The sequence below is a fragment of the Gopherus evgoodei genome, chromosome 2, assembly GCF_007399415.2.
Source record: "Gopherus evgoodei ecotype Sinaloan lineage chromosome 2, rGopEvg1_v1.p, whole genome shotgun sequence".
Taxonomy (NCBI): Eukaryota; Metazoa; Chordata; order Testudines; family Testudinidae; genus Gopherus; species Gopherus evgoodei.
The window spans coordinates 87,424,600-87,445,573 of record NC_044323.1 but is presented as its reverse complement, the minus strand read 5'-3'; the positions used below and the strand labels follow the sequence as shown (position 1 = coordinate 87,445,573).

At 45.5% G+C, this 20,974-nt stretch overlaps 1 protein-coding gene across 3 annotated transcripts in view; it reads left to right on the top strand.

Moving 5' to 3' along the window:
• The first annotated feature begins 13,675 nt into the window (after positions 1-13,675).
• Positions 13,676-20,974, top strand: part of TRANK1 (tetratricopeptide repeat and ankyrin repeat containing 1) — an 82,818-nt gene continuing 75,519 nt past the window's right edge. For 2 of the 3 annotated variants that reach the window (XM_030551280.1, XM_030551277.1), the window contains exon 1: positions 13,676-13,835. In XM_030551280.1, coding sequence (XP_030407140.1) covers positions 13,762-13,835 — 74 coding nt within the window. In that variant the 5' untranslated portion in view covers positions 13,676-13,761. Of the gene's footprint in view, positions 13,836-17,276; positions 17,394-20,974 lie in introns of all 3 variants that reach the window. The other variant, XM_030551279.1, reaches the window with a different exon arrangement.

The following is a 20,974-nucleotide window of genomic DNA, read 5'->3' as shown; positions in this document are numbered from 1 at the left end:
ACTCTCCCCTGCTGAGCCACCTCTCTGGCTGGGTTCGCTGAAGTCCCTGCAGTCAGGTTCTCTGGGCCTTGGTGCACAATTCATCCTTAGAGCTTAACTCCTTCCTGCCTGCGCTGTAGCCAGGACCGGCGCTAGGGTTTCTCGCGCCCTAGGCGCACGGGCATTTCGCCGCCCCCCACGCTGATCCCGCGGCTCCGGTGGAGCTGCCACAGTCATTCCTGCGGAGGGTCTGTTGGTCCATGGCTCTGGTGGAGCTGCTGCAGGCATGCCTGCGGGCGGTCCATCGGAGCCGCGCGAGCAGCCGACCGTCCGCAGGCATGACTGCGGCAGCTCCACTGGAGCCGCCTGCTGCCCCCCCAGCAAAATGCTGCCCCCCGAATAATCCTGGCGCCCTAGGCAATTGTCTAGGCTGCCTAAATGGTAGCGCCGGCCCTGGCTGTAGCCAGGGGGACAGGAGTCGTCTGGATTATGTTGGTGGCCAGCAGCAGCCTGAAGGTGTTAGCTGCCTTTTGACACTGTGCAGACAGGAAGGGACAAGCTGCTTCCAGCTTTTTTTATGGGGCAGGGAGAGGAGAGGAAGAGATGAGCTCTGTAAAGACACAGGCCAGGTTCCCCCACCGCCCCCACGGCTGGAAGTAGCTCCCTCTCTTCCCTCCTGCACAATGCTGAAAGGCTGCTGGTCACATTCTGGTGTGAACTCTGGCAGAAATCTGGGGAGGAGGGCATGTGACCCTGCATGCCCTCCCACCCCGGTTGCCTCGGGAAGACACGGCGCTAGGTACGAGTAGAGGTGGGTCTATCCCAGGGGCCCAACCAGGTATGGAGGGCAGAGAGCGCCAGGCGGGGTGGGTTGGGATGGTCCTGCCCCCCGCCCCATGTAAGAGAGGTGTATGGGAATGTGTGTGTGTGACCTCTCCCCCCTGTATGTGTGTGTGTGGGGGGGGGAGTAGGGGGGTGTGTGTCTCCCTCCCTGTGTGAACCCTAAAGCTTTAAAGATAAGAAGGTAAATAAAAAGAATCCAACTATGTAGTATTCTTTTTAACTGGCTCAGCCAACTTGATGTTAATTTGAACATTTGTCCTGTATAGTTCAGATTGTCATTGACCTTGCTTGAATATGAGTAATTTTACCAGGTGTCCTATATTCAAATTAAGGAAATATGGTCACTCTACCTAAGATCCCCTTGAGCAAGGGATATTAAAAACTGACTAAGAATTTCAGGACATGGCAGCCCAAAAAAACCCCAGATTGCCCCATCTGGACATTATTTGTAAAACTCTGTTTGAGGGTATAATACTGTTGAGTTTGTGAATGACTTTAACTTTGGGTACTGAAAGTGTTGGTCTACATTAGGTGGGTGTTCTTCCTTTGTTCCCATCTATATGTGGTTCCTGGGACAAAGTCCCAATGCAATCAGTAGGCGTCTTTCTATGGACATCACAGGGCTTTGGATCAGGTTCCAAGTCAGGAATGTGAAAGTTGGTATTCAGATAAGAAAGGGAGATGAGAATACTATTAAAAATATGTAACTATGGGCCCAATTCTCCACTACTTTGTATCTTGTGCAGATATACTTCTGTAAAGTGGGTGTGAAATTCTACCATTCTGATCTGGTAGCACTTTACATAGGTGTAGATGCTGGAAGTGTAGTATCCCTACGGGCTTATCTACAGTGGGGTTTTGTTGTTGTTGTTTTTGCTTTGATGTAGCCTGTGACAGTGCACAACTCACTGCTGCGGCACCTCCTGCTGGTTGTCTCAGGGAATTAGCTCTTTTCCAGCCTGGGCACCCTCTGCAGGCTGGTGTCCCACTGTTGCTGCCCCCTGTGTCCCTCCCAGACCCAGTGCCCCTTTACCAGGGGCTGCCCCCTGGCAATACCCCCACCAGTCTCTATGGGTCTCCTCTCTCTGGGAAATCTCCAATGCTCTAATCCCCACCTTGCCTCAGTCTGGACTACTGCCAGTCATCACTGTCATAAACAGATAGCTAAGGGTTAATGTCTCTTTCACCTGAAACACCTGACCAGAGAACCAATCAGGAAACCGGATTTTTTCAACTTTGGGTGGAGGGAAGTGTGTGTCGGAGTCTTTTGTTTCTGTCTGCCTGCTGTCTCTGAGCTTTGGAGAAGTAGCTCTGTTTTCTAATCTTCTGTTTCTAAGTGTAAGGACAAAGAGATCAGATAGTAAGTTATATGGTTTCTTTTCTTTGGTATTTGCATGAATATAAGTGCTGGAGTGCTTTGATTTGTATTCTTTTTGAATAAGGCTGTTTATTCAATATTCTTTTAAGCAATTGACCCTGTGTTGTATCATCTTAATACAGAGAGAACATTTGTATTTTTTCTTTCTTTTTTATATAAAGCTTTCTTTTAAGACCTGTTGGAGTTTTTCTTTACTTCAGGGAAATTGAGTCTGTACTCACCAGGGAATTGGTGGGAGGAAGAAATCAGGGGAGGTCTGTGTGTGTTGAATTGGCTAGCCTGATTTTGCATTCCCTCTGGGGAATAGGAAAGTCCTTTTTGTTCCCAGGACTGGGGAACGGAGAGGGGGAATCACTCTGTGTAGTTTCACAGAGCTTGTGTCTGTGTATCTCTCCAGGAGCACCTGGAGGGGGGAAGGGAAACAGGATTATTTCCCTTTGTTGTGAGACTCAAGGGATTTGGGTCTTGGGGTCCCCAGGGAAGGTTTTCCAGGGGGACCAGAGTGCCCCAAAACACTCTAATTTTTTGGGTGGTGGCAGCAAGTACCAGGTCCAAGCTGGTAACTAAGCTTGGAGGCTTTCATGCTAACCCCCATATTTTGGACGCTAAGGTCCAAATCTGGGAATAAGGTTATGTCATGAGTGGCAGCGGCGGGATATAGACAGAATCCAGAAGCCAGTAGGAATATTATATTTTTCTTTTCTCTGCTAAGGGCTTTTTAGCAGAGAGAAACAGTTTGGTTTTAAAAGGGAACCAGAGAGAATTTTTTTTTCTGCTCTCTCTAGCAGTTTGTGGTTTGCATGTTAAGCGAGAAGACTGTTGAGGGTCTTTTGTCATGCAATAGCCCTCCCATTAGCAGGCAAGTACCAGCACTTATATGCATGCAAATAAAGTGGTTTTTCTGGTTTCCCTTCATTGAACATTAGCTAGAGAGAGAAAGGGAAAAAAGCACTGTTGCTAGGCAGACTTCAGGAGGCAACAGAGCCTGCAGTTCAACAGAGAAACACCGGAGGGCACCCCAACACAAGAAAACAGGAACCATGTCTACTAGGACAAAAATGGAGGCCGAAGACCAATTAAAAGAAGCTGAACACAGGCGACAACTGGAAATAAAACAAAAAGAGATGGAGATAAAAGAAAAGGAAGAAAGCATCAAACTGGCAGCCTTCCAAAGAGAACAGGCAGCCCAAGAGGCAGCACACAAAAGAAAACTAGAAGAAGAAGAGGTAGCCTACCGAAGGAAACAAGCAGAAGATGAGTTGGCCCACAGAAGGAAGCAAGAAGAAGAAGAGGCAGCCCACCGCCGAGACATGGAAAAACACCAAAAAGAAATGGAAAAACACCAAAAAGAAATGGAAAAACAACAAAAAGAGAATGAAGAGAAGAAAAAACAGAGCTACTTCTCCAAAGCTCAGAGACAGCAGGCAGACAGAAACAAAAGACTCCGACACACACTTCCCTCCACCCAAAGTTGAAAAAATCCGGTTTCCTGATTGGTTCTCTGGTCAGGTGTTTCAGGTGAAAGAGACATTAACCCTTAGCTATCTGTTTATGACAATCACCAAGCCCCCGCTCCCTGGGGCAGACTGCAGTGTAAAAGCCACTCATCATAGGCAAGGGGGTTCAGACCTGCTACTTTCCTCTGCCTCCTAGTACCTCTATAGGCCTTGGACCAGGCCCTGCAGCCTGGAGCTCCCCTGGATCTTCCCAGCCCTACTTCATTCCCAGTACCTTTTCTGCAAGTAACCAGGCCCTGCTCTCTCCCAGTCTAGAGAGAGATTTCTGGGCCTCTGGCTCATAGCCTTTTTATACAGGCCAGCTGTGGCCTGACTGGGGCGTGGCCCAGCTGCAAGCAGCCCATCTTAACAGCTCTCAGCCACAACCTTCTTCCAGGGCTTACTTTAACCTTTTTTCCGCTGGAGTGGGGGGAGCTGCTGCACTAAATAGCCACGTTGAGGTGAGCTGAACTGGTGCAAGGCCCTACTGTAAACGTGTTGCATCAGTGTAAAATGTGACTTGCACCCATACAACTTACTCCAGATTGACACTTGGTAAGATGCACTGGCATCACTTTTTATGTAAGTGCAGTGTGGCTGCACTAGAGGTTTCCTCTAGTGTAGCTACCCCAGTGCAAAAATTCCCCATGTAGGTAAGTCCTTATATCTAGACAATTAGGCCTTGTCTACCTAAGAAATTTGCTAGTTTAACTTAAATTATTTTTAAAATCTATTTAATTAACTGAGTGCAAAGCCCTGTGTGGACACTTAAGGTTGGTCTATGTTATAAAGTTATGCTGACTTAATTACGTTGCTCGGGCTGTGAAAAATTTCCTGGCACGTGATGTAGTTAAGCTGACTAAGGCCCGGTGTAGACAGCACTAGGTTTATGGAAGAATTCTTCCATGGACCTAATTACCTGTCCTTGAAGAAGTGGATTTACTACAGCGGAAGAACTCTTTCTGTTGCTGTAGTAACTGTCTATGCTACAGCGGCACAGCTGTGGTGTTTCTAGTGCAGACACAGCCTTAGGGCTGGTCTACGCTGGGAGGGGGATCGATCTAAGATACACAACTTCAGCTGTGCTATTCGCGTAGCTGAAGTCGAAGTATCTTAGGCCATGGCTACACTTACAGTTTTGCAGTGCTGGTAGTTACAGCTGTGTTCGTACAGCTGTGTAGGGCCAGCGATGCAGTGTGGCCACACTGACAGCTACCAGCGCTGCAGTGTGGCCACATTTGCAGCGCTGTTGGGAGTGGTGCATTGTGGGCAGCTATCCCACAGAGCAGCTCGTCCCATTTTGGCGCTGTGGCTTGTGGGAAGGGGAAGGAAGTGTTCCACCTGTTCCAACGCTAGGTGGTGCTTTGCTACACATTCCGAGCAGTTTGGCGGCATTGTGAGTCTGCAGCGCGATTTCTGAGATTTCTGTTACAAATGGAGCCTGAGCTGCTGAGGACCTTGCTGATGAAAGTTGCCAGCACATCACGCATGGCAGTGGAGCTATTCCTTCAGCTGCAAAGTGACAGTGAGGAGTCAGACAATGATATTGAAACGCCTGACGCTCAAGACACTCAATTGCTTGTGGCAGTAACAGACGTGCTCAGCACCGTGGAACGGCGCCTTTGGGCTCGGGAAACCAGCACTGAGTGGTGGGATCACATCATCCTGCAAGCCTGGGATGACGAGCAGTGGCTGCAGAACTTTCGGATGAGAAAAGCCACTTTCATGGGACTGAGTGCTGAGCTCGCCCCTACCCTGCGGCGCAGGGACACGAGATTGAGAGCTGCCCTGCCAGTGGAGAAGCGGGTGGCTATTGCAATCTGGAAGCTGGCAACTCCAGACAGCTACCGATCGGTGGCGAACCAGTTTGGAGTGGGAAAGTCCACCATTGGAATGGTGCTGATGCAAGTTTGCACAGCCATTAATAGCACCCTGCTAAGAAGAACTGTGACTCTGGGGAACGTGCAGGACATTGTGGATGGCTTTGCACAAATGGGTTTCCCTAACTGTGGAGGGGCAATAGATGGGACGCATATTCCTATTCTGTCACCACCCCCACCTGGCATCAGAGTACGTTAATTGCAAGGGGTATTTCTCCATGGTTCTGCAAGCACTTGTGGATCACCGTGGGCGTTTTACTGACATTTACTCAGGATGGCCTGGAAAGGTGCATGATGCACGCATCTTTCGGAACAGTGCCCTGTTCAGGAAGCTGAGGGCCGGGACTTTTTTCCCAGACTGCAAGATCACAGTAGGGGACGTCGAAATGCCCACTGTGATCCTTGGAGACCCCGCTTACCCCTTAATGCCTTGGCTCATTAAACCGTATACAGGGAAGCTTGACAGGAGCAAAGAACGGTTCAACTACAGGCTGAGCCGGTGCAGAATGACTGTGGAGTGTGCTTTTGGCCGTTTGAAAGGCCGCTGGAGGTGTCTTTATGGGAAGCTAGATTTGGGGGAAAGCAGCATCTCCGCTGTTATATCCGCGTGCTGTACCCTCCATAATATTTGTGAAGGGAAGGGTGAAAGATTCAGTGAGGAATGGACCTCCGAGGTTCGATGCCTAGAGGATGAATTTGCACAGCCAGAGAGCAGGGCTACTAGAGAGGCCCAGGAAAGGGCTTCAAGAATTAGGGATGCCTTAAGGGAGCAATTTGATGCTGAGAGCCAAGAGTAATGTTTGGTGCCTTTACTGTGCTCCTTTCTACCTTGGGGTACAGTATTTACCACTTCCTGCAATAATAAAAAGTATTGTAAAAGCCATAAAATCCTTTATTCAAAGTACAGTACATAAAAGGCCAGGGGGGTTAGGGTGGTGGACTGTACATTCAGAGGTTTGAATATGTCCTGTTTGGATTACTGTTCAATGTCTGCTGCACTTCAGGATTACTATGCTGCAGAATAATGGGGGTGGAGTGCACAGGGTAGGAATTGTAGTTATCAGGGCTGGTAGGTGATCGTACAGGTGTTGGGGGCAGCTGGGAGTACTAAGAAACTGGCTGCTGGAGAAAGGTGTTTTGTGCAAATACTGGGGAACAAGAAAGAGAGCTTTGGGAGGGGTGTGGGTTACCATGGTACAGATCTGCCTGCATGGCTACGAGAGACTCGAAAGAGTCAGTTTGGTGAGCCAGGAGGCTTATCATGTGCTTTGAGGTTTTTTTGGTAGCCAGTTCCTTTCTCCTGCTTTGTGTTTGCCTCCACTCATACATTTTCTCTCTCCATTCCTGCGTCTTCCTACTTTCTCTGTTGTAGTGATTCATAACTGCTTTGATCAACTCCTCTTTTGATTTTCGTGGATTTTTTCTCAAGTTCTGCAATCGACGTGAGGCCGGTGATCCGGCTGCATTAGTCAAGGTCTCTAAAAAAAACATAGATAGAAACATGTAATACACAGAGGCTACATTGTTTATCATCACACAGTGAAGGAGTTTGTAGACTTTTTGTAGCATCATTCCCACATACCTAACATAACACAGAGAGGCCAGAGAAGCGAAGGCATAGCGAGCAATGGGGTGAGTGTTTCTGCCCCGACTTCACCTGGGATGGGGAACTGACTGATGGCTCACTGGGGTTTATCTGCACTGGGTAGAGGAGGTAGCTGGTGGCCTGCACAGGGGACAGTAGGGAACATGAAGCTGGCGAGCTGCTGGCGGAGGGGTCGGTCCACGGAACTGCTGGCCTGCTGGTGAGGAGGGGGAATGCACCGCGGTGCTGGCTGCCTGCTGGTGGGGGGAGAGAACGCACCGCGGTGCTGGCTGCCTGCTGGAAGTGGGGGGTGAGACCGGAATGCACCGCGGGGCTGGCTGCCTGCTGGAAGGGGGTGGGGAGACAGGAGCGCACCGCGGGGCTGGCTGCCTGCTGGAAGGGGGTGGGGAGACCGGAGCGCACCGCGGGGCTGGCTGCCTGCTGGAAGGGGGTGGGGAGACCGGAGCGCACCGCAGGGCTGGCTGCCTGCTGGAAGGGGGGGGGGGGGACCGGAGCGCACCGCGGGGCTGGCTGCCTGCTGGCGGGGGGGGACCGCGAACCTGGCACCCTGCACTCAAGTATCCCTAAATTCTCAACAGGGTTTCCTACTGCCAGATATATCACTGCTGTGTGTTACCTGGGAAGAGAGGGAGGGTCTTCTACAGCAATGTGGATTCCGCCCTGGCCCCTATGCAGCTTGCCTGTGTGCAGCCATGGTACCCTCACCCCTCGCTGCACAGTGGATCGGACGAGTTAGCCTGACCGGGACAAGGACCACGGTGGCTCTCCCTATAAACTTGCGAAAGCACATTGCCCACGCTCTGGCTGCAACTTTTCAAGAGATTGCCAAGGCAGATTACAGAGACGTGATAGAGCAAATCAATGGGCTATTCCACGTTTAGGCATGCATGCAGGCAGCCATAACCCAAACCGTCCTCTCCCAAAATATAAAAATATGCTTACCCCGAGCATGATCCTCTGCTTCTTCCTCACCAGCAACTTCCAGCTGCTGCGACTGGCTAGCCTCCTCCTGGCTTGAGAAGAGCTCCTGGCTGCATGCCTCCTGGGACTTCGGGGTGTCTCCCTCCACGCCAGTAGCCTCACAGTCGTCTTCCTCTACACCCTCCCCCACTTCTCCCTGCTCTGAACTCTCCATCGTGCTCCTAGGATTGGCAGTGGGGTCACACCCAAGTATGGCATCCAGCTCCTTGTAAAAACGGCAGGTCGTGGGGGCAGCTCCTGAGCGGCGATTTCCCTCACGGGCTTTGCAGTAAGCACTGCGCAGCTCCTTAATTTTTACCCTGCACTGCAACGCGTCCCGTTCATGGCCCCTTCTCACCAAGGACTGTGATATCTGCCCATAGATATCATAATTTCTCCGGCTGGAGCGCAGCTGTGCTTGCACAGCTTCCTCACCCCAAACACTGATGAGGTCCTGCAGCTCGGAACTGTTCCATGCTGGGGCTCGTCTGGGGCGTGGAGGCATGGTCGCTGATTGATTGATTGCACTCCACACCTGGCTGAGCAAACAGGAAGGGGATTTTTAAAATTCCCGGGGCATTTAAAGGTGGGGTCAGCTGAGCTCTGGGCAGTGGAGTGTGCAGGATTACCAGAGAGGCTTAAAAGGTATGCTGGGATACCTCCTTATACCCTGGAGGTCAATAAAAGTGCTGGTGGGCGTTCACACTTGCTGACCAGCGCTGGATCACCAGCGCTGGAATCGCTACACCCGAGGCTCGACCGGGTGTACAGCCAGCGCTGCAACCAGGGAGTTGCAGCGCTGGCCGTGCTTTGCAAGTGTGGCCACATCCTAAGTTGCAGCGCTGTAACCCCCTCACCAGGGCTGCAACTCCCTAGTGTAGCCATGGCCTGAGTTCGACTTACCTGACTGTCCTCATGGTGGCGAGTCAACTGCCTTGGCTCCCCCATTGACACTGCTGACTCCTCCTGCTGAGGTGGAGTATGGGCATCAATTTGCAGATTGATTTATTGCATCTAGACTAGATGTGATAAACTGATCCCTGATAGATCGATTACTGCCCACCGATCCAGCTGGTAGTACAGACGTACCTTTAGTTCAGTTTAAAAGTGGCTTATTTTGGTTTAGATTAAACCTGTTCCCAGTTGATTTATGCTAAACTGAAATAAGATTGGTTTAAACTGAAATAAGCACATCCACACAGGCTTTTGCACTGGCTTAAGTAAACCAGTTTAAAATCATGCCTTTAGTTAAGCAATGCAAGTTTCTCATGAAGCCAATTCCTTACAGTTTTATTACCCATACCTTTACTTTGCAAGGACTGAGAAGACTGCCTTTCCCATACACATCCATATTATGTTGTAGGGGAGGGATATTTGGGGGGCTGCTTTATAAGACTTGGTGAAATTAGGAGGGAAATTCACTGTTGCCAATCGCAGCTTATTCCATTTTATAGTGGTTTTATACTTGATACTCCCCTTTTTGCTTCCCTAACAAATCTGGAAACATAAATGTTTCACAGGACAAGGTGTGGTGGAAGTATCAGGGTAGATACTAGAATAGAAACAGGAACAGTGCTAAGACATTCATTTTGATGAGTTAGTTCTATCCCAACTATGATGGTAAAGACAGCAATGGCCACCTCTTTAGTCTTGTTTAACTAGTAATAATAAGATAACAAATTGTGTGGTAGTGTATTAAAAAAACTTCACTGTAGGCTACTTGTTGTGGCTGGCAAGGAATTAAAAAAAAAATCCTTTGTGCCTTATATCCATGCCCATTTACACTGGACTGCTCCAGGGGGAATTCTGCCCCCCAAAATTAAAAATTCTATGTACAATATTTTAAAATTCTGCATATTTTATTTGTTAAAATAATGCAGCATAATCACGCTGGTTTCAATTATTTTGGTAATTTATTTAGACTACAATACAATGGATGAAGAATGGAAGTGGGGAGCATTGGAGGAAATCCCAAACCCCTTCTGTCTAATAGTAATGTAGCTAATGTTGACCCTTTACTTCTCGTTATTAGTCAACTAATATATGCAGCCATATGCTCAGTGTTACAGCAAAGGCAACTGAAGAGCAAGTGAGGGCTGGGGACTCAAACTCACAAAGGTAAGCAGCAAACAGTTCATGGAGCACATTTTGATAGGAAATGTTTTCAGTCTAAAAATTTAGACAAGTTCTAATCACTAAAGCACCATAAGCGTTTCTAAGTCCACACTGTCCTTTACAATAAGGCTCTTTTACACCACTCTAGCAATGCAAAGGAGCCTTACCATTTTTACACCTGTTTTATACTCCTGGGGAAATTCACTAAGAACAATGGGAACAATTCACTAAACAGGCAGGCTGCTACATTCTCTTCTGCCTGAGGGGACAGAGTCCTGCCCCATGCCTACCTCCCCAGACACACCCCAAAGCCCTGCCCCTCCATGCCAAGCATTCCGTAATAGTGAGCAAGAGGGACAGAGTGTCTCTTTCTCTCACACACGACTGCCAACTCTCCCATCCCAGTGGTGATTTATGTCTCTACCGGCTGCTCCAGGTGCTCAAACTGACCTGCCTTCACTGCTGGGGAGGGGCATGTGACTGGTCTTGTGGCTTCCCTTTGCTTGCCCATCAGAAGTCATTTTTCTGTGGGGAAGCAAAGAAATCTGTGGGAGCCATGAATTCTGCACACATGCAGTGACACAGGATTCTCTCGGAATAACTGGAATCAGAGAAACTGGAATGGCAGTCTTCTATGGGAAAAGCAACAGCAGTAGCCAGGGAGTTTTCACAAGAAGTACCACTATCATCATCCATTTAACGTTTAAATTAGGGCCCTATCTATATGAATGATATTTACATTGTTGTAATGGCATCAATATAGTTTACCTGCTGTTAATTTTCTTAATTTGACGTGGACTCTGGATTTTTGTTTCTCATTTGCTGTATTGTCATGGGTTGTTGGTTGCCCTCAATCCTGCCTCTCTCCTGCCCTTCAACTACCCTGCTCCATCCTCCCAGGCCTCACCATCATACTTCTCTCCCTTTCTGCAAAGTTTCTTCCACCTCTTCACTTGTCTCTCTTACCCTTTGTTCTTACTCCAACAGTCTTGTCTCCAAAACAAATAGGAACAAATATGTTAACACAAAGAATAAATGGACACAAATCAGATGTTAAGAATTATAACACTCAAAAACCAGTCAGAGAACACTTCAGTCTCCCTGGTCACTCAATTACAGACCTAAAAGTTGCAATTATTCAACAAAAAAACCTTCAAAAACAGACTCCAATCAGAAACTGCAGAACTAGAATTAATTTGCAAACTGGACACCATTAAATTAGTCTTGAATAAAGACTGGGAGTGGAGTCATTACACAAACAAAAAACTATTTCCCCATGTCAATTTTTCCCCTGCTGTTACTCACAGTTTCTTGTCCACTGTTTGAAATGGGCCATCCTAATTATCACTACAAAAGTTTTTTTTCTCCTGCTGATAATAGACCATCTTAATCAATTAGTCTCATTAGAGTTGATATGGCAACACCCATTTTTTCATGTTATCTATCTATCTATCTTCCTACTGTATTTTCCACTGCCTATATCTGATGAAGTGGGCTGTAGCCCACAAGAGCTTATGCTCAAATAAATTTATTAGTCTCTAAGGTACCACAAATACTCCTGTTCTTTTTTTCATGATCACTTAGTAACTTGTACGGGTTTCCCATATTCAGTCTCTCACTTTTGGTTTGGTTTGTCTTTTTAAATAGCAAGCACTTTGGGGTAGGGGCTGTCCTCACTGGGGCTTGTGGATGCTGTCACAATACAAATATGAAAAATAAAATTGAAAGATGGCTGTTAATCATGGTGCAGGCCGACCAAAGGAGAGTGAAAGCCCCCTCCCCAGCAAAGGGTGCTAATTATCAAGTCACTTAGATTTGGTTTACACATAGTTTTTGTACTATTTAAATTAGGATTATGATTTTTTTTATTGAAATAGTTTTAATGGTATAACCTCTATTGTGGATGCATTTTTATGAGTATTTAGGTGCCTTATAGGCCAAGTTTACATGACAAATTTTTGCTGACATAACTATGTTGGTTAGGGGTATGACAAGGTGTCATAAACAGATAAGTAAGTTAATAGAACAGAAGTACTTCATATCTCTTTTGCCTGTAAAGGGTTAACAAGATCAGTGAGCCTGGTTGTCACCTGAGCAGAGGACCAATCAGGGAACAGGATACTTTCAAATCTTGAGGGAGGGAAGTTTTTGTGTGTGCTGTTAGATTTTGGTTGTTGTTCTCTCTGGGTTCTGAGAGTGACCAGATGTGCAACCAGGTTTCTCTCCAATCTCTCTGATATGGTCTTTTATATGTCCAGAATAGTAAGTACTAGGTAGATAAGGCAAGTTAGGCTTATGTTTGTTTTCTTTATTTGCAAACTTGTATTTTGCTGAAAGGATTTTAATTTGTACTTTATACTTAGGCTGGGAGGGTATTCCCAGTGTCTATAGCTGAAAGACCCTGTAACATATTCCATCTTAAATTTACAAAGATATTTTTTACTTTTTTTCTTTCTTTAATTAAAAGCTTTTCTTGTTTAAGAACCTGATTGTTTTTTTTATTCTGGTGAGACCCCAGGGGACTGGGTCTGGATCCACCAGGGAACTGGTGGGGAGAAAGGTTAATTTTCTCTCTGTGTTAGGATTACTTTCTCTCTCAGGAAGAGTCCGAGAGGGGGAGCGAGAAGGAGGGGGGAAGGTGGATTTTCCTCTCTCTTTCAAGATTCAAGGAGTTTGAATCACAGGGATCTTCCAGGGTAACCCAGGGAGGGGAAGCCTGGGAGAGGCAAAGGAGGGAAAGGGTTTACTCACCTTGTGTTAATATCCAGAGGGACTGGGTCTTAGGGGTCCCCGGGCAAGGTTTTCGGGGGCCCAGAGTGTACCAGGCACTGGAATTCCTGGTTGGTGGCAGCGCTACAAGTACTAAGCTGGTAATTGAGCTTAGAGGAATTCATGCTGGTACCCCATCTTTTGGACGCTAAGGTTCAGAGTGGGGAATTATACCATGACAGAAATATACAGCAAAATTCCTTTTACACCCAAAGGTTTCCAGAAAGACTAAAACACAAGACCCAAAGTTAGGAGAAGTTTGAAATCACAATATAAACATTTCAGCTGCTTTATAAGCATCTTAAAGGAAAATAAAACACCTCTCCAAACATTCCAAAGTTGGGGGGAAAGTTCAGTTTGGTCATCAAGAGCCAAGCCTTGGCCTATCGGTCCTCATGTTGCCTTTTCTAGTACCTAATAAAGAGATGATTAAGCACCTTGCAGGTAGGTTAACGCTGGGGGCGAAATCCCTGGTGCGAGGTACAGAGGATGGCTCCCAGCGTGCAAGAGGCGTGGTTTGGGGACAAGTCCTGCTCCCCCCACCCAAGCTCCGGGCGTGGGCGGCTTAGAACAAGCTGGTTTCGATTTTCCAAGCTTGTGCAGCTCCGCCCGTTTCCCCGAAGTGACGTCGTTGGGAGGGCGTGGTGTGTAGCGAGCGCAGCGCGCCCGCTAGGATGGGTTTTGTTTACGGCCAGCGGCTGAGCAGTGCCAGGCCGCTGTGTAGAGCTGCGCGTTATGGAGGAGCAAAGAGCAGCTGCAGCGGCAAATGCCTCTGGGTGCTGGCGTCCTGCTGCCCCTTCAGGATTCAGGTAGGTGGCTGCATGTAGCCATTGTTTCCATAAGAGGTGCAGCAAGCCAAGGAATTTCCTACAGAAGAAAGCAGCCTGCATCTTTGCTTTAGGCAGGGTGCACTCAGGGCTAATGCACGAACCCACCGCCTCCCGCCCACTTATTCCCGTAGACTAAAAGGTAGAGAGAGAGCCCATGGGCCACCTTCCCAGAGCCACCCCTACTGCAACTCCCACCTTCGGCAGAGCTGCGTTGAATTGAAGGATGTGTTTCTTTAGGGGCCCCCAATCCCACCTTCCTTGGGCACCCAAAACTTCCATGAAGCTAGTGGGGGTGCTCAAGGAATGCAGGAGAGGGTCCATATTGCTTTTAAGGGAAGGGGTGTTATATCTGCATGTGCAAAATAATGGGTGTAGTTATAAATATTTTAGGGGATTGCCTGCATGTGGGGTGAATTATGAGGCCATCTTTGCTCTTTCACCTGGGGGTCGGACTATGTGTGGTTTGTGGTGCCCTCATGTACAAAGTACTTAAAAAAGAGGGACTGGTTGTTTTGATCTGTGTTTAAAAGTGGGGAGATTCCTTTAGGGCAGTCTGGAAATGAGCACATTTTCTAATGGGATTGGACCCCATTCCCCACTGGGATTAAATCTTGTATTGTTGCACCATGAAGCTGCTTTTTGATCTCTGTGCAAACTGAGAAGTTTTTTGTTTAAAAAGTAGAGTGAATGGTCTCTGCACTTTGGTAATAGCTTATCCTTGTGTTCTTTGTTTTTCTTTTAATCCTTTTTTTGGCTGTTCCAAAACAAACCAGCAGTTTTGCAATATTGCAAAAATAGATAATTGAGGTTTATTGCAAGTGGTAAAAGGTTTCCAGATCTCCTGGAAAATATGTCAGTGGGAGTCCAGTGGTTTCCCCATAGATATGTGAAAATAGATACACTGGACTCTTCAGAGCTGAATATACTCTAAAGATAGGCAAGGGAGTCAGGATTTGTAGAGTTGTATTCCCAGTTCTGATTGACTCACAGGTCTTGTCTACACCAGGGAAATCTTGCAGAGATTTCTCACTCTCACTTATATTAGTTCAGCTCCACCAGCAGTACTGGGAAACCTGGTATAAACAGCTACCTGAGTTTCAAGTACCCTGTTGACTAGATCTTTTCTGGGCTGGATCACATCTTGTGATGCTTAAAGTGTGATAGGAATTGTTGGCTGATTTGCACTAAGATTCTCAAAGTTGCTGTCTCTCCTCCCTCCCCCTTCATGGTTTTAAACCAGAGTTAACAACATGTAGTATTTCCCTAATGGAGACTGGAAATGCTAGATAAATACAAAGTTGCTTATTAGAGTGTAACTGTGGTTTATGTATACAGACATCCTCCTGGAGATAAGACATGCTGTTGCCCTTGTTACATGGAGGAAGAGGGGATAACTTGGAAATTAAAAGAAAAATCCTATTCTGTTACAGTGATAGGATAACACTACTTTGCATAATACCTAGGACCAAATTCACAACAGGTGTAAACAGAGTAATTATTAATTTATGGGAGGTCCATGCTACATATGCTAGTGGTAAATTTGGCTTGGGAAGGGAGGAGAAAGAATGTCAAGCATAGATATATTTTTTAAAATAAACCCACAATGGCTTTTGGCTTGTTCAGTGACAAAGAACTACACCATTAAATTAATTAGATTCACATTTAATTCTTGTCTTTAAGTGGTGGAGCTGCAATACTGTGCATTTTACTAGGTATTATCTTTTACTTGTAAAGTGTTATAAGTTTTCATGGCTTCACAAGATGTGTTATTAGACAGGTACTTGGCCTGTGGAGTTTACAGTCTAAATGGGATTAATACAACTTAAATAATTAAAAGACAGGGTAGGGGCACAGAGTTGTAACTGATCTGTGGTAGATCAGGGTTTCCCACATCCAAAGCTCCATTCATCCAGTGACCACAAAGGGACAGATGTGGTGTCTTTGCTTATATCATATCACTAGTATCTTACACTGTGACTAGTTTCCTTGATTTCACTGTGAAAATCACAGTTTCACGGACTGGTTGGAAATAGTGAACTTAGCCTAAAATGTGCTGTTGGCAAAATTATGGGAGGTGGAAGCAGGCATCTGTGCTCACTGGTCTCAAGCTCTGTGCAGCTTGTACCTTGCGTTCCAAGCGGCAGCTGTGCCACTGGCTACTGTGCTTCGCATAAAACCAGCTCCCAGTTCTTCTCCCTCTGACCCCGAACTACTGTTCCAACTAATGCTACTGTGCACTACAAGCTGTACCCAGCATAAGATCGATGTGCATGGATGCCCACTCCCACTTCCCTGCTGTTGGGAAAAATCATAGCAGTTCAGTAGGTGGCTGTGCATATTCTGTGAAAATGGATACTTTACTTGTGCTGCTGCCTGTGAATTTAAATAATAAATCTGTGATTTTTCACAGGTTCTTAGATGGTGTAAGGTCATGGCATGGTTTCAGTGCTACCTGCACCTCTGTTCCTTTGCTGTCTCTCTGAGTGCAGCACTGCAAGTGTCAAGCCTTTACTTGTCTATCATGGGGTGGAATTCCAATTTTTTCCCATTCGTGCACTAGGCTCTGAGCTACAGTACCCTGTATATTGACTGTGCTTACACAGCAGGTATGACAGGTCCAGCACCTGCAGTTCTTCTCTTCAGGAGTGTATGTGCGTGTAGTGGTCAGACAGCACTCTTAAAATCAAATTGTTGTTTAATAGTAGGAACAAAGCATTTAGCAAGGAAGACTTTTGAAATAGTCTGCATACCCACCATGGTATCTTCTGCAGACACCCCAGCAGGTCTTGAGGGTTACTCTGATTTTTCCTGAATAATAGTCTTAAAAACTCTTAAGTGTTTGCTGAGAAGTGGTTTATCTTCAGCCATTTTGATTCCTTCCTGCTTGTTTTCCTTACCATACCCCTCTTAAACTAAACTGGTATTTATGCAGTAAACATCCCAATAAGCAGGTCAACACACAATATTCATAATTTACTGCAGAGCAGCTCCAAATCAGTCATAGGTGCTATTTAGCATATGTAGAGATATCACAAGCTAGTTTTTCATCAGTAGATCTCAGCAATTCCCAAAATCCCTGTGAGACTGGGAAGTGCTATTATCCCCATATTCCAGATGGGGAATTGAGACAGAGAGGCTAAGTGATTTGCCCAAGCTCACACAGAAAGTCAGTGGCAGAACAGGGAATTTAATCTGGGTCTCCCAAATTCTATGCTAGAGCCCTAATCACTAAACCATCCTTCCCTTCCTTTAAGAACTAGTAACAAAGATGTGTGGTTTAACAGAGGATCTGAAGGCATCTGTCTGCCACTAACTGTTTTTGCTTTCATCTTTCCTTATTATTTTGCTTCCCCCTCACTCGTGTTCCCTGCCTGCAAATCAACTAAATATCTATCTAGTATTTATTCTTTTGCATTTTAGTTGTGCCTGCAGCCCTGGCAGAGATTGAGGTCCTGTTGCACTAAGTACGGTAAATACAGTGTAAGATGTGACCTGCCCTGAAGAACTGACAGTCTAAACAGACACAACAGATAAAAGGTGGGAGAAAGGAAGATTTTTATCCCAGTTGTACAGATTGGAAAGAGAGACTAAGTGATTTGCCCAGGGTCACACAGGATGGCTTTGCCAAAGCTGGACATTAAGCCCAGATGTTCTTGAGTCCCAATCCACTGCCTCAACCTCCAGGCTGTTTTTCATCTCAAAATCCCTTACACTCCCTATCGCTCTGATTTCCGTGACCCAAACAATCCCTCCCATTGTTAATTTCCTAGATAACACTTAGGACAGTGGTGGGCATTTTGCTGATGTTGACCACCCGCAGGCACAGCTCCCCATCCCCCAGCAGCTCTCAGTGGCCGCAGTTCGCCGTTCCTGGCCAATGGGAGCTGCGGGAAGCAGCAGGCCGCAAGAACAGTTCATAGGTTGTATTGTGGTATGAGAAATGTCTAAATGATGTACCTCTTTCCAGGTGAATCTTTGTTTAAAGCTGAACTGCAAAGAAAGTGGGCGGGGCAAAAAGTAGGGTTATGCTCAGGGGCACTGGAACCATTTGTGTAGTGGGGGTGCTGAGAGCCATTGAACCAAACTGTAAACCCTGTATATGCTGGAATCCACTTCAAGCCAGGGAGTGCAGCAGCGCCCCTAGTTAAAGCACTTATGGTTATACTACTGTTTTTCTTGTTCTATGTTGTAGACAGAAGGCAGGCTTTTATTGTGCTTTTAAAAATTTTTCTGATTGTTTTTTACATTAGGAATTCAAGTTTTGTCTGACTTGGAAGAGTCTGTGGTGACTGGAGAACTAGTAAAATGATATTGCAGGACTTTTAGTAGGGCTGTCAAGTGGTTTAAAAAAATTAATCATGATTAATCACGCAATTAATCTCACTGTTAAACAATAATAGAATACCAGCACATCCATTGGCCTCGAATGCCAAACCGCACCCAGTGGGAGCCGCGATCGGCCGACCCTGCAGATAAACAAACCGGCCCGGCCCACCAGGGTGCTTACCCTGGCGAGCTGCATACCAAAAGTTGTCGACTCTTGCTCTAATGTTTTACATTGTTTTGTTTTTGAGTGCAGTTATGTAACAAAAAAAATCTACACTTTCACGATAAAGTACTGTAGTGCATTGAAATATACGATTTTTTTATCATTTTTACAGTGTGAATATTTGTAATAAAAAGTGAGCACTGTATACTTTGTATTCTGTGTTGTAATATAAATCAGTATGTTTGAAAATGTAGAAAAACATCCAAAATATTTAATAAATTTTGATTGGTATTCTCTTGTTTAACACTGTGATTAATCGCAGTTAACTCATGCGATTAACTCAAAAAAATTAACTGTGATTTAAAAAATTAATCGCAATTAATCAATAGCCTTAATTTTTAGTTTTTATTTTTATTTTAAAAAATCTCAGCCACAGCAGTTCTTTCCACAGTACCGGGGAAGATCAAACTAGATAATCTTGATATTTCTAAGGTAATAAACAAGCAGAAATTAACTTTATTATTATTATTATTTTGGCTGGGAGGAGAGGTACATTTAGAGTTGGAGAGACCAGTATCTTTTGGGTCATGCACTTCGTACACGATAAAACAAAAAAGCACAAGCCTAATTTTTAATAGAATCTTTGCAAGTCACCTTAAAGAATGCAACCCAATGCTGAGTTGGATGTGGATAATTAATTTAGCTGTGAAAGAACTAGAATTGTTGTTTCCTTTTCAGGACAAAAAAAGTTAACTTAGTTATTGTTGTAGGATCCTAAAGTCATGGTCATCTCTAGACAGAGGAAAAATAATACGCGGCCCTTAAATTGCAGTGTCTGTACATCCTCTTGAAAATGAGCACTAATGTACGTACTGACACTGCAGGTAATAGTGTGAGTGTGGACTGTCATGCATGTGCAAAGCCCCACTTGCTGTCATGCACAGGATCAGGGACTATGTATTTGGGATTGGGCTGCCTGTGGCCCAGCACTTTTTTCAGGTGGATAGCTCTGTCAGCACACATGTGGAATAACACAATTTTCCTATCGGCACATCCTTTCCTCCTACCTCCATGTCTTGATATTCCTTTACTTTTTAGCTTGCGTGATTTTTGAATTACAGTATCACCTCAGAGTTACGAACACCTTGGGAATGGAGGTGATTCATAACTGAACAAAACATTATGGTTCTTTCAAAAGTTTACAGTTGAACATTTACTTGGTACAGCTTTGAAACTTTACTATGTAGAAGAAAATGCTGCTTTTAAATGTCTGAATTTAAATGAAACAAGCATAGAAAGTTTCCTTACCTTGTCAAATATTTTTTTTAAAACTTTCCCCTTTATTTTTTTAGTAGTTTACATTTGAGACAGCACTGTACTTGCTTTATTTATTTTTTTGTTTCTGCTGTTGTCTGACTGCATACTTCTGGTTCTAAATGAGGTATGTGGTTGACCTCTGGTGTTTATAATTCTGAGATTCTACTGTATTGTGTAATGTGGAAGTGGGAGGGTGGACAAAGCCAGTCAAAGAATAGTCATGGACTGCCAGGAGCCACCCAGGCGCGTTCTGCATGTTACTTTGCACAAAATCTCACAAAATTTAGACCTTGTCTAGATTATGGGTGAGTTTTGGGCTGATAAACACCAGCTAACACATTTTTAAAGGTATTTTAAATAGCAATTAAAGTGTGCTCCCTAACACTTTTGGTTAGCCTAAACAGGAGAGAAGGCCCTGTCCAAACTTCGACAAGTCTATATTTTTCTTGTGCCTGAAATTTTCATTTGTTTGAGTCACAACTAGATAGTCTATGTCTACATTAAATGTTACAGGCACCACAATGGCATAGCCACAGCGTTGCAGCTATGCTGCTGCAGTGTAGACATTTCCTTTATCGATGTATTTAATGTATCTCTCAGAAGGGCAGTAGCTGGGTCACCTGAAGAATTCTTCTGTTGTTCTTGCTGTCTTTACCCTTGGGGTAAGGGCAACCTAACCATGGCACTCAGGGCATGGAAGTTTTCACAACCCTGAGCGACATAGCTAGGGGTGGTTTAATTTTTAAGTGTAGACCAGGACTAAGTGCCAGCATTATGAGCCAGAATGTTGGAACATCGCAGGTCCAAAAATAACAGTACATTCTGCAATTTTAAGATTTTTGTGCCATCTTTACCATTTAATGCGGAGACAAATCATATTTTTTAAAAGTTCTGTTTTGTTTTCCTGTTCTTTGCACACAACAACTATTTCAATGCAGGCTGAAAACTTTTGGGACCTTTCAGTGCAACAGTAACATTCGATTGGCCTGATGTTAGTGCATTCCATTTGTCTGTGGTGGCTAGAGGCTGGAGAAGACTCCATCTTTCTGCCTGACAACTGCAGTGTTTGCTTTCGGAAATAAGAGAGGCTGCTTCTTTTGCAAATGTTCATGTTGCCTCTTGGAATGGGTTTATTTTCTTTCTCTCTGAATGCTGTTGAAGGTGTTGGCAGTCACTCTTCTACAGTTTGGTCGTTTTATGTTTTCTGCTGATGTGGTGATGTCTGTCTTTGAGGACAGGGATAAGAAGTTGCATTCTTTTTGCATGACAGGAAGGGTGACCACAAAGACTTCCCGACGATGAATTTCCTCAG